Source organism: Dromaius novaehollandiae, chromosome 3 (genome assembly GCF_036370855.1).
Source record: "Dromaius novaehollandiae isolate bDroNov1 chromosome 3, bDroNov1.hap1, whole genome shotgun sequence".
Classification (NCBI taxonomy): Eukaryota; Metazoa; Chordata; class Aves; order Casuariiformes; family Dromaiidae; genus Dromaius; species Dromaius novaehollandiae.
The window spans coordinates 17784031-17797393 of record NC_088100.1 but is presented as its reverse complement, the minus strand read 5'-3'; the positions used below and the strand labels follow the sequence as shown (position 1 = coordinate 17797393).

The following is a 13363-nucleotide window of genomic DNA, read 5'->3' as shown; positions in this document are numbered from 1 at the left end:
CTACATTAAAACAGTATACGTCCGTTTTGTACCAATGCAACAGAAGTGGTAACTATACTTCTTTGCATTGCTGTTTATCATTCTCACCATCCTATTTGTAAGTGCTATGCTTCACAAAGCCTCAGACACTAAGATTCCTGTCCTCCCTTCTTTCTTCTCCATATACGTGGGGGGTGGCAGGGGAGCAAAGGGAGCGACAGGATAGGGGGAAATTAAATAAATGCATTTAGCAATTGAAAAACAAGGCAAAAGTGACAGGCACAAAGAATAAGAAAATTTTAGTTCTATTTTTACTCCATTTCTGTAATTTAAAAAAGATACGATCAAGTCTTTTCCATTCTAACACTTCAATTCAACGAAGTTAAACAAAAGTTGTTTTAAATTTACACTTTTGTTTTAAACGCAACATTGAGTTCTATCAAAACATAGGCAGGATAGTTAACACGAAGGTATCAAAGTAGATGAACTTGCAATAGCTATTTAAAACAAATACTTCCAAAACAAATTCATGAGGATTACTAGGAAATTCCTTCACAGTTATTTATGTCAACACATGCTCACTTTTCAAGTCATTGAAGGCAACCACCACATATATGGCTATTTTTGTAATCACTAAACCTTCAGAATACAAGGAATCACTGCCTGCCACTAGCCAGTGCTTCCATCCCCACCCTTCAGAAAACAGTTTTACCAGGCTTCCCTAGATAAAGACCACAAAAAGCAAACATAACCAATCATAAAGAAAAAAGAAACAAACAAACAAAAAAAATCAATAAAGCATACTCAAAAAGACCCCCATAACATTAATAACCACAATTTCCAAGCCCCAGAAAAGTAAACAGCGATATTTATTTTCTTTTGAATTTGGTAGGTCAGTTTTAAACTGCAAGTGGTTTTGATGAATAATTTGATGTAAAAGAGAGGCAAAGGAGCATGTCAGAGGCAGTTATTAACCTGTAAATATCTACAGGATATACTCCATTCACACAGGATACGTGCCAGCTCCACACATTACCAAGGACAGGACCAGCAAGATACAGAAACTTGAGTTGTGCAGACCTCTCCTGTGCAAGGTTTACTCAAGTTAAGACCTTCAAGTAGGTGATTCGACTTAGCCATATAATAAAGCTAAACAACACAGCTAAGGACAAAATTTCTGACGAATATTAAATTTTTTAGTAAAATATGAAGCCTATTCCAGGTCACAAACTTCATGTCTTCTGTTATTTGTAACAGTTCTATTTTGATTCAGTCTAGCTTATATGCATACATACACACACATATACACGCATATTTTTATTTTATATATATATATATATATATATATATATATATATATATATATATATATATATATGCGCAAGTTGAACAGCACTCTTGAACAAAAAGATTAGCGTTCACTTCTACAAACACACAAGGAGCCTTTGCCATTACAAGAGCAAAATCTCAAGGATTTCTAAAACCAGAAAGCCAGTCTAACAGCCAGACTGAATGCTAGGCTATAGAGGAGAAAAAAACTAGTGAATTCCATGAGACGTGAAGAGTCCTTCTGCATAGAGGCATACTAACATTTCTCATAGCAGAAAAGTGTTTCCAGCCAGCAGAAAAGAACGACCTCTCTTTCAATACAATTAACTGACTTTTGTAATACTTCATCTGCTAAGCTAAGACATTCTCATCTTCTATATTAATACTTTCCTCTCTTGTAGTTCCTGGATAAACTGAAGAAACTGAACACAAAGTTCTTAACAAGATTTGGTTTTAATCCCCCAAAATCACTGTTATGGCTCTTTAAAGAATCCAGTATTTCCAAATCATTCTTTAATCCTGGCTATTAGAATGGGACAGAATTCTGCAAACCATCTCACCACTCCTTTCAGGGACATAAAACCTGATGATCTTTTCATATATTCAAGATTCACATCAGCTCTTTTAGCTATAACGTTGCTTGCGTTGAGACAGTTTCCTATAATGACCATGATTTTTTTTTTTTTTAAAGAGAAAAATTGACAAGTGTAATCCTGTTTCCTTTGGAAAAAGGCATACAACTTCAAAATGGGAAACTGATTCTTATTAGCTGAAAACTATTAAAACATGTTCTCCCCTCCCCCCCAAAAAAACCCAGCCACTTACTAAATTCCATGTTTATTTCTGCTAATAGAAGAGAAGAAGAGTTCTAGGCATACTGCAAGAATTTTGTTGTTTAACATGCATCTGATTCTCATCTGTACAAAAGTCTTTAAAATTGTTTTTTTAATCAAATGCAATTTTTATAATTATACAGTTTTAACAGGGTTTATTTTACATTTAACATAGGTCTGATAAAACAACAGGAATTGCTTGCAGTGATAGAACAGTACTGTTTTGTTGTTGTCTTCCTCAACCTTGGTATTACTTAAGGCTATAGAACCAGCAGATCTCATCTCCTCCCATCTTGCATTTACCCTTATGTGGATAAGATAACACTTCCGCTTTTTCAGCTCTCAATTACTTTACCTGAATTAATTCATCTGATTTGAACTAACTGTTGAAGCAGAAATGAAGGAAACATTTTCTCTGTTCACGCAGAACAGTTTGCAGCTATTAATACTTCAACAAATTCTGACTCAAGGTGTATAGCCATTGTCCTTTGGCAGCTATCTATGTATCAGACATTTTGAGTCACTTGAATAAATTACAACATTTGTAACTGAGAAGTTATGCCAAATAGCCTATAGTCCCCCTGGATACTCTCCTCTTCTTTAAAGAAATGGAAATTACGTTGGCAGGTTTTCAATCCTAGATTTGCTAAAAATTATTATTAGAAATTGATAGCATTTCTAAGTCAAATCCTTAAAGATTATTAGATTTTGTAATTTCAGCCTGTTGATTTGCTGATGCTTAATTTCAGATGCCGCTTCAAATCCTCCTTTGAGGCTAAAAAAAGTCTTCTTGATCCGCATCAGGCAGACTAGGACACTTGTGATCAAATTAGAAATAGACTGCAATCACAAAAAAAAAAAATTCTAGATTTATCTTAGTGAAGAGCCTTTGGAAAAGACAGAGGTTCAGAAAACACCTCAAGTCCCATTTTCAAAAGTGATCTAAAACTTATGAATACTCTTATATCTGAAGATGCAACAGAAATGCTTGTAAGAATCTTCTCTAATGCAGAGGATTGTGTTTGAGTGCAGTTTTCATTAGCCTGTTTTGTATTTTACTGAAACCACGACTTTTTAAAAATATCTAACCAAATTTTCACAGCAATCTAAGTTGTACACTACCTAGTAGTTAAACTTCTCTATCAACGAGTCATGACATCTGGCATAATTTGTCAGTCAGATATTTATTAAAGTGTCTCAGCTTGCTGAATGAATTAGTTCAATCAGATGAACAAGGCTTTTACTCCCCTCTTATCTCAGATTTTTAATATCAATCCACCAAGTCTCCTCTGCCAACTCTTACTGTTTGTTGCTGTGGCTTTGACAAGTGAGGGGAAAGGGGAGCAGAGATGTTCCTTGCCCTGGCTCCAATGAGGAGAGGAGGGCAGGGAGCTTAACAAGGACTAACATACCCAAGCCCCAGGGAATGGGATGACCACAGGGCACCTCAAAAGGGGCTGGAGTAGCTACACCCAGGGAATCTGGAGAGGAATAGGGGGAGAAGAAAAGAGGGTGCTTATAACCCTACTATTTTTCAGATATCTAAGATATACACAAATACATGAACATATATATATATATATATACACACACATACACACACGCGTGTGTATATAAAATATATATGTATACACACACACACAGAGTGACACCTTACCTTGTTAACTCAAGAGCACAATACTGCCAAACATAAAACAACTATAGGACAAAACATCCTTAAAAATATCTTCCAGAAGACTGCAAATCTAAGTACTATTTTCTGTCACATTTTTTCTTCTGTTTCCTTTCTTTCTATTGAAGGGAATTTTTACAGAAACCGTTAAAGTGACAAACCTTTAAAAAGAACCCACTCTTTTCTCCACCATATTCCCATGTTAAGTAGCTGGACTTCTGCAAAGACCTTTTTGCTACATCGAACTTACTCGTTCAAGTTTCTCTGCAGGACACTGACTGCATCTGTTATCCTTTCACCATGAAAGGTAACAGCAATGTTTTGTCAGATATAATTTGACACATTTGGAATTCAAAATGCTGCTCTTCAACTAGCACCCAGTACTTGATCAACTTTAAGTTATTTGACTGAACTATCAAAGGTACTCAATAACACTCTTATCTTCTCTTGTTTTCAACTGCTGAGAGAGCTAAGAAACAGCTAAAGTGTATTCAATACCTTTCTGAAGTTAGTCTTCCAAATAAACAACTATCTCTATTCCATCAAAGTGACATACAGTCCCAAACAGAATGTATTATACATAACTGTGCAAGAAAGGGGAAAGTACTTCATAAGAGGTTTTTTTTGTTTTTTGTTTTTTTAAAGAGTTCCATACGATAAGCATTAAGACTTCTGAAATCCAGAGACCTTATAAAGCTCTGGGAAAGATAAATATCTAAAAATCAAAATTCTGCTTCCCCCCCCCCCACCAAGCACATGAAATACTTGGAGCTATTCATGCCTCTTCATCCTTCATTAGTTTTCTTCTCATAACTTAACTATGCCAGAAAACAGCTTGCTAAGCAGATTTTTTTTTCCAAAAACCAAGAATAACCCACCATAAGTTCTAATATTTCTTCAGGCTTCTGGAACAAAAAAACTATTACCATCCTACAACTTTAGGCATAATGTAGAACATAACATACCCCTAATAGCATGCCTACTGCTTGGTTTTACATTAACAGATTTACCGGATTAACAGCACTGTTTTTAAATTACCAGGCTCAATTTCTACACTGACACAGCTGAGATTTTTATCTTTTCCTCAATAAAGTCACTAACAAAGAAATTCTACCAACTTCAGCAAAGCAACTACTAGACCTATAGTTGTGACTTTCTCCCCATAGGCACAGAGATCTTATTTACCAATCATAAAACCAAGAATGTTTTCAAAAGAAACAGTTGCACAGGAGCCTTAAAAAACCTTGTCATCAAATCACCTGTGCAAGAATAGCTTACATAGCTCTTTGCTAACATGAACCAAATATTTTAAAGAAAAATCCCACGGCATTCTGGATTTTGTCTTCCAAGAAAAGTATCGGTTTCAAAACTAAACAATGAAACAATTAAGACAAAAAAATTAACATTATATCAGCAAGACATTCACTTTTCTTACAAATGCAAAATTATTGGAATTAAGAATTTGGTCAACACGTCTCATTTTCATAATTAAGTGGTCCACAGGAGGGTGACAAATAAATATTAGCATAACTTAGTCACAAATGTGAAACAAGAGTTTGAGCCCTCCATAAGAACTAGTGTTACCACTCAGCCTTTCATTGAAAGTTCATTTAAAAAAAATCCTAAGTATACAAATAATGGATTAATTTTAGTTAAGTCCAAGTCTTATTAATACGTTCAGTTCTTTTTTCAGGGTTTGGGTTTCTTGTTGTTTGTTTTTTGAAGTACGCTTTTCATCTTTAACCTACCATGTATTTCCAAGATTAACCTCCTAGAGGCAATAGCTGCAAAAGGTTCCAGTACCTCTCAGTAAAAATGCAAAGGTAGGAACCTTGTAGAGCAGAGACTTCTAGGATCCAATGGAAGCACACTAAGAAAATGACAAAGGTTTAGAAGAATACCAGTATCAGACACGAAAGTTTGCTTCAGAGAATACAGAAGTAAATAAAAATTTAGGAAAAAAACCCACTCTCCTTACTTCAGATTGTAAGGAAAGTCAGTATACACTGTGTATAGCAGCAGAACTGAGAAACAGTTTAAGAAGAACAGTTGTCTCAATATCAGGCAGTCTGAACAACTTTTACAGAGGCAGGAGAGAATGAGGAGATTCATTGTGGGGAAGCTGGTACAGTCTTGACTGTACCACTTTCTAGGCACGGCTCCTGGAGCTTGCCATTTCCAAGACAGCATCCAAGCATCATCTTTGTGCTAGCTGAAGAGGCCAAAACCATACCAAACAGGTAGTGCAATGCACGGTCCAGCACTCAAGCTTGCTTCCTGGTCCTGCTGTTACTTTTTACTTAGCAGCATGGACAGGGTCACCACAGCTTTTGCATACAGTAAGCTAAAGTTGAATTTCTTCTACTACTGCCAGCTGCTCTCTTGCAGCAGAACTACTACCTTGAATTTCCAAACTCCCAGAGGTTTACAATTTCTATCACATTGTTGTATCAATCAGCAGGAAGCAGATGAAAGGTATAACCATGAAAGGGTCTATGAAACTGCTAGGCACTAAACTATGAAACTAAATCTCAGTTTTGGTTTCGAAACCCATTTTAATGGCATTCTAATACTCCCTCTGATCTCATACTCAGAGTTACAAATGCAGGTTTCCAAAATAGATAAGTACAGTTGTCAGCCTTATTCTTCATTGCACTCTCATATACCGCATAGTTACACAGAATAAAATAGGAAGCATTGCAATCCTTTTCACTTAAATACAATTTATTAGATCTTCTCATATCATTAAAATAAGGCTGAGGAAGAAAAATGACTGAATACTTGCTTCTCTTTTTAGCTTTTATGCTGACTAGAAAAATAAGCATTATTCAAATCATTATGTTATATATAATAAAATTTATTCTCATCATCATTCACTACAGGATTCTTTTAATCTGTTTTATTTGTATCAAGTGATGCACACAACTAAGTAACATAAATAAAACTCTTGCTTTTTTTTCCTCCATTGAAAGAGACACTTTCCAGCTTTATCCAATGTTAAGTTACTTTATACCATGATTCAGCAACATAAGCCTGCTAGTCAAATCTAGATTTTCCACTCCCACCTGGGCAGCAACTAGGAATAATAGAGTGTATTCAAATGCACAATATAAAGTATTCACACACAAGAAAGATTCCTCTGCTTAATGGCACAGCAATCATTTCAGCAGATCAGACCATGGAGTTAAACCAGCTTGTATGAATCAGGAAGAAACTATGGAGTTCTCTTGCTCCAACTTAGGAATGTTAAATACAGACATGTCTACCTGCCTCATGATAATGGAAGTAAATCGCTGCTAGATTCCTTTTTGCAACACAAAGTTTACATAATTTGTTTTGATAAAGACCCAAATATACCTCCCTGGTACAAAAAGATTTACACTATATTGAAAAATATTCTAAAATTTGACATAAATTCCTTAAAATTGCAGCTTGGATACTGCACTTGAAAGACTAATGTCATTACAGACAAATTCCAATTTGAATTTTACAGTGCTACAGAATCAATGGTTCCCAGGTTGTGAAGGCTGCTCCTTGTTAGGCAAGAAAGAGCACAGTAAATCTTTCAACCATTCTCCCTTCTTTGGGAACACAAGGGGTTACAAGGTGAAACTCTTGAATTTTTGCAAAATATCCAGCACACAGTGGGAACTACCAGAACCAAATTAACAATGAAACCATCACATACATTTCATCAGTACTGCTACAGACCACCACATTTCAGGCTAAATTCACAGTTCATACAGTAGAAAAGGAAACTAACATTTTTTTCAAAGCAGGCGAGTTCCAAAAAAAGTGTAAATACATTTGATTTAAATCAAAAGGGGGGATGGGATAACCACCCAAATATATTCACAAATATACACAGAAAAGAGACTGAGAGGGAAGTAATACTCCTGTTATTGTGAACTTGAACTACAGCTTTTTGTTTTTTAAGCTATTCTGTAGTTCAGTATTTGTTTAGTAACATATTCCTCGGCAGACTTTCTAAAGTATTCACTTTCAAAAGTATTTTTCTTTTTGCTGTGCAGGAGCATTTAACCACATTCATAATTTACTTTAGAATATTCATGTAAGCTTTAAGGTATGTAGCCTAGGTTTCTGAAGAAAAATTGATATGGACAAGTTTTAAAACAAATGCTGATCACAGCAACCATTGGAAAATAAACTGACCGATCCCAACAACTGAAGTTCTCTTGCATTTATAGTAGTTTAAATATTTCAGGATTTTCTGCAAAGGCTGAAAATAAGAGCCTAATATGGCATATTTCAAAAGACAGTAAAGTTATATTCAGTAACAGAGTATAAAGAAGCAGTGTGTTCTAACAGACAAGACCATGAATTCAGGCCACCCTGCCTTTGCATAACCTCTCTCTATAAAGCAGTATCTTTTTTTCTTTTTAATATAAAAGACATCTTTCCTGACAGCCACATGTACTTCAGGAATCTGTTCAAGCAAGAATTGGCTCTTTTATTAAACATTTATGCAGGAATTAACACAGTGGGACCCTAATTTGGTTCTGCTCTCTAGACTACTGGAATATTAAAACATATGCATATAGTAGTAAAAGAATTTTCTTGTTTTTAAGACTGAATAAACAAGAGAAACAAATTCTGCTATGGACAGATTCAGATACTGCTGATCTAATCATATGTTCTCGCAAAGTTAAAATAACAGCCTACATACGTATTTATACGATAGTATTCTGAATTTAAGGCAGCATTCACACATCCCATTCTTACAAAACAAAAAGAGGAATAGCAGAAACCCTTAGTACTTGAAATGAAATTTGTCATAAATCCTGTTCCTTTCAGATGTCTTCCTTCTACTAGTTTTGGAAGGTTACAAAGTTACATTCATATAGTTAACTCATATCTGAGAGACACCTAAAATTATTTACAATTAAGTAACAGCAAAACACATTAAAATCAGAATGCTAAGAACACAAAACAGTCTTAAAGGGGATATTACCAAATGTAGAAAGTTTTAGTTTTCTGCCTGGAAATAAAACTGTGCTTAGTTAGAATTCAAGCACTGAAAAGAGCTGAATATCCTGATACAAGCATTAGACATATATACATAGTTATTAAAAAGCTAAACAGGAGCATTCTTTGAAAGGAAAAAATATGAACAAGTTCGTTCAGAACTTAAACTTACTTGTGCATATTTTCGACTCCTATTACGATCATGATATAGTAGGAGATTCCACTTTGTATAACAAAGTGTAAGGCATACCTAAGGAGGAAAAAAAATATTTATCACTCAAGGCGTTTTCCATTAACAACAATAAGCTACATACACTTACTACTTTAATGTGAAATTAAAGAAATTAACTGAATTTCTAGCCCCATCAATTCTTCCAAAAAAAAAAAAAAAAAAAAAAAAAAAAAAAAAAAAAAAAAAAAGTTCTGTTCTACTTGAGTTTTCTGTAGCCTATTTTTCTGTGGACAGCTTCCTCCCTTAGCATGGTATTGAGAGCAATAATGAATAAAACCTACAGACTTAACTAGAATTTTCCAGCTGATAAACAAGAACTGAAGAAATGCTGGTAATCCTTGAAACACAAGGAATAGGTCGTATGGCATTTACACAGAAAATAACACAAAGTGAAAGCAGCATTCACGGTTTGTGGTTCACCTTCCATACTCATCTTTTTACTTACTTGCAACAGTATTGCTGGCCATACCTGAAATAGCTATCTTATTTATCCCAGCCAATATAACTGTCTAGCCAGTCTCCTTGCCCAAAGTATTCGGTAACTAGTAAAGGGATGATGTTTTGTTGATGATGGATCCCCCCCCCCCCGCAAAAAAAAAAAAACAAAAAACAAAAAACCCACACACCACCACACGCACTATAGAGACTATAAAGTTATTCCACAGAGGTGCTCTAACCTCCAACTTAGACTTAGTATTTAGCACAACTGACTTGGTCTCCTTATTCATTTTGTTCAGCACACTACTGTAAGGTTTCAGCTGAGATTTTTTTTTGGGGGGGCGGGGCAGAGAGAACAACACCACACACACCTAGGAATTATATTTCATTAAGCTAGTAGAGCACTGGTGGCAAACGATTATCAGTGAGGGGGGAAAATGTGTTTTGTCTTCAGTAAGTTGATTTTCTTTCACTTTGGTACTCTGCTCTAAATGCTCACACGTGCTCAAGTGACACACTGATCTAGTTTGGGAATTTTTCCTATATAAGCACAGCCTAAAAAGCAGCTGCTATTCTATTTTACTGATACTATTCTCTTCCAGCTTATCTCCCACAGTTTTCTAATTTCTCTCCTCATTCATACTGAAATGTCAAAGCTATTCAGCAAGAATTGAAGTTCCATCCAATAAAATTCCCAAGAAATCTACAAACAATGAACTGAGAGGAAAAATAATTCATCTAGATATTAACTAACCTTGAAAATCCTGACTTTCTATGGAAGACTAGATCCCATCTGCACATGCTCCTATGAATCACTGCTAGCTAATCCCATTTGAGATATGGCTAGTTACAATTCAAATGTACATTTATCATATGAAAATGTCAATAAAAATCATTTTCTTTTCATATCAGCCACACATTTTTTTAAATGAACTTGAAAACAATTTTTTTTAATTTTTAGAAATTGTGCCCAAATTTTTTGTTGCGAAGAACAAGTTTAATGGTGGAATGGGCAAGCCAGTCCCTGAAATGATTACTCTTTCAGTATAACACTTGTAAATAATAGCAATATGATTGATCTCAGATTCAAGAATTAATAGGAAAGATACATCTAATACAATATGAAAAAAATTAGCTACTTACAAGGTATATTCTAGGCCTTTTATGCTATTTGCTATTATCCCAAGGGAATTATCCCCTTTCTTCCTATACCAGATCACCATCCCAAGCATTAGAAAGATGACTGAAGACTAATGCACCTGAACTTGGAAAAGACAACATGACTAATACAGTTTTAAAAGACAGCAGATTTCAAATTATTTCTCATGTTTAAATTTTGCATGGGATTTTCTACAAGTCTGTATTTACTATAAACTCTGAATAAGACGACAGCGACCATTTCCCCCTCTCATACACATACAGGTGACAACCTAACTGAAGAGCTGCTGAAGGGAGGGGTATAGAAATGTGCAACTTGTTTGTTTTCTTGGGAGGTGGGAGAAAAAACACCCCCCCCCCCCAAAAAAAAAAACACTTGTATTTTACATACTTAAGCAATATGGAAAATAGTTGGCACATTTGCCTATTGCCAATGAGAGGCTTCCACAAATCTGTATTTGTTGTCTGTTGGGGGTCATTTCTTTCTCAGGTCTCCCATCTATAAGTTTCAGATGTAAAAAAATTGGTAACACTTTTTTTTTTTTTTAAATTACAAGCTACAGTTGATAAATTCTTTTTCCAAAGAAATAGATATAAAATGTGTTTCTAAAGCTTACATAGCTCTCACAAAAACAAAAACCACCACCTACACAGCAGCACATGACACCATATCCCCCCTCTCATTTTGTCCTAGGACTGGAAATCTTTGACATCAGATTATTCTCTCAAAACAGAATACCAGGGCCAAAAGTTTAAGCAGTGCATGGGAATTATGCAAGTATATATGCAAGTAAACCGCACATACAATCCCAAGAATAAAACTTACTGCTTTTTCTTTTCCTAAATTTAAAAGTAGTATCTACAAACTAATGTCCAGAAGCCTCTGTCACATGCCAATATAGAGGCCAAATCCATGGTTTGGCAATCCAAGAGCTGTATACACTGTGTGCACACAGACATGGATATACGTACATTGTGTGCATCCTCCCACCTGCACAACAGATTGAGGGATAGGATTAATTCCCCCTAGTTCATTGATACTTTGCAAAAGTCAGTACAACTTGTATTCACATATACTTGAAGTTAGACAAACACTTTGAATTAAGAGCCAATTTGATTTTATTGCAGGGTAAACATCTTAAATCAACTTGGTAAGATGAGAGCCACTTAAGCTAATTTTGTACAGCAGTTGCAGGGATGGGGAGCTGCAAGGGAGGAGAATAAAAAGAGAAATCAAAATACATGCATTTCTTTTGTTAGCCTTACTATTATTCTAGCTGGCTACACTTTGAATAGATCAATGTGTGAAAGCAGCAACTGCAGAAAATGTATTTATGCTTTTTAAAAGGAAAACCACCTTCCCTCCAAAATGTAAAAGAGAGTTTCCAGATCTGTGCGCTATGCTAGAAAGTTCAAACCATTTTCCATTTCAGTTACACTTCTGTACATTTGTCTGTAGCAGCCAGAAAACACAGAATTATGTAGTAAGATTCCTTGTAACAGCACTTTGTTTCTCTCCAAACAGAAAATGAAAGTCTGCAAGTCCCTGAAAAGTGAAACTAAGCAGAACTTACCATCCAAAACAAAAAAGTGCAAGATAAAGGCCCAAGAGCGTTGCAACAACATGTCTTATAAATGGGCTGGTTTTGCTTGAATGAAGGTACGTTCGAAACCAAATAGCCGCAAGCAAGGCAAACAGTTGGCACACTACAAAGTTGACCTGCATAAAAAAGAAAAAGAAAAAAAGTCATCTCATACAGTCCCATATTGAAAATTCACCAACAGAAATACCCGTGCATTTCAACATTTCTGGCTGTGCCACAGCTCCCACTTATCGCAGCACGTCAGCTTAAAAGAACTTCCGTTGGGAGGGGAAGTGGAGCTCGCGAATGAACACATTGCTCCCATGAGCACCTAAAAAAAAATTTATATTTTTATTTATATTATATAGATCCCAAACCATTTATCCATCATGGAATCATTCATACCCTCCAAGTAACATGAAGGGCTGGATTTGGGGATTTTTTGTTTTGTTTTCAAGTGAGCCTCACTGGGAAAAACATATCAGCTATACAAATTACTGATAGATCACTTCAGTGGCCTACGCAGAATCAGAATGTGCTGAAGTACACGTCAGTGGTACACAATCAGATAAACAGCATGGCTGCACACTGAGTTTTCTTCTTGGGCATTCAAATAGGATGGTTCCATAAATTCTCCCTCCCTTCAGGCCATTTATTCTAGGATACAGCAAATCTCTTGTGTATTAAGTAAAGACATTAGGGTGCTGAAAGAAAAAGTGGAATTAAAAAAGCCAAGCCAGGGAGTTAAAAAAAATTAATAACAATTCTGACTGTGGCCTGAAAAGTTTATTAAGGGCATGATAAAGAAATAATTTCCTCAGATATAACAACTGCTATCAGAATTGTCTTAAGCCACGAAAAGCCGGATGAATTTAAGATTCCTTTATTTAGAAAAGAACATTTCCCTTCCATAGAAAAGTGCCTAATAGTTTCCTGCGTCTGACAAGTGTCCCAAGCCATCCCAAGCATCAGGTCAAAGACTGAATAAAGCAGGGAGATCACCTGGAAAATTATGTGACAACTACTGGGCTGTATTACAGTCATGTAAGGTAATCTTCATCTGAGGATGCTTCTGACTTAAGCATTTGCTGTCACAAGCTAAATATTCTTTTAGCATATATTTTTAATATCTGAACTCTTACATTTTACAGAG

At 35.5% G+C, this 13363-nt stretch overlaps 1 protein-coding gene across 3 annotated transcripts in view; it reads right to left on the bottom strand.

Annotated features, from left to right (window-relative positions):
• The window catches only part of MBOAT2 (membrane bound O-acyltransferase domain containing 2), a 98274-nt gene that overhangs the window by 70216 nt on the left and 14695 nt on the right, over positions 1-13363 (bottom strand). For 2 of the 3 annotated variants that reach the window (XM_064508488.1, XM_064508486.1), the window contains 2 exons: positions 12202-12347; positions 8972-9049 (listed from right to left, as the gene is read on the bottom strand). In XM_064508488.1, coding sequence (XP_064364558.1) covers positions 8972-9003 — 32 coding nt within the window. In that variant the 5' untranslated portion in view covers positions 9004-9049; positions 12202-12347. The remainder of the gene's footprint in view (positions 1-8971; positions 9050-12201; positions 12348-13363) is intronic. The other variant, XM_064508487.1, reaches the window with a different exon arrangement.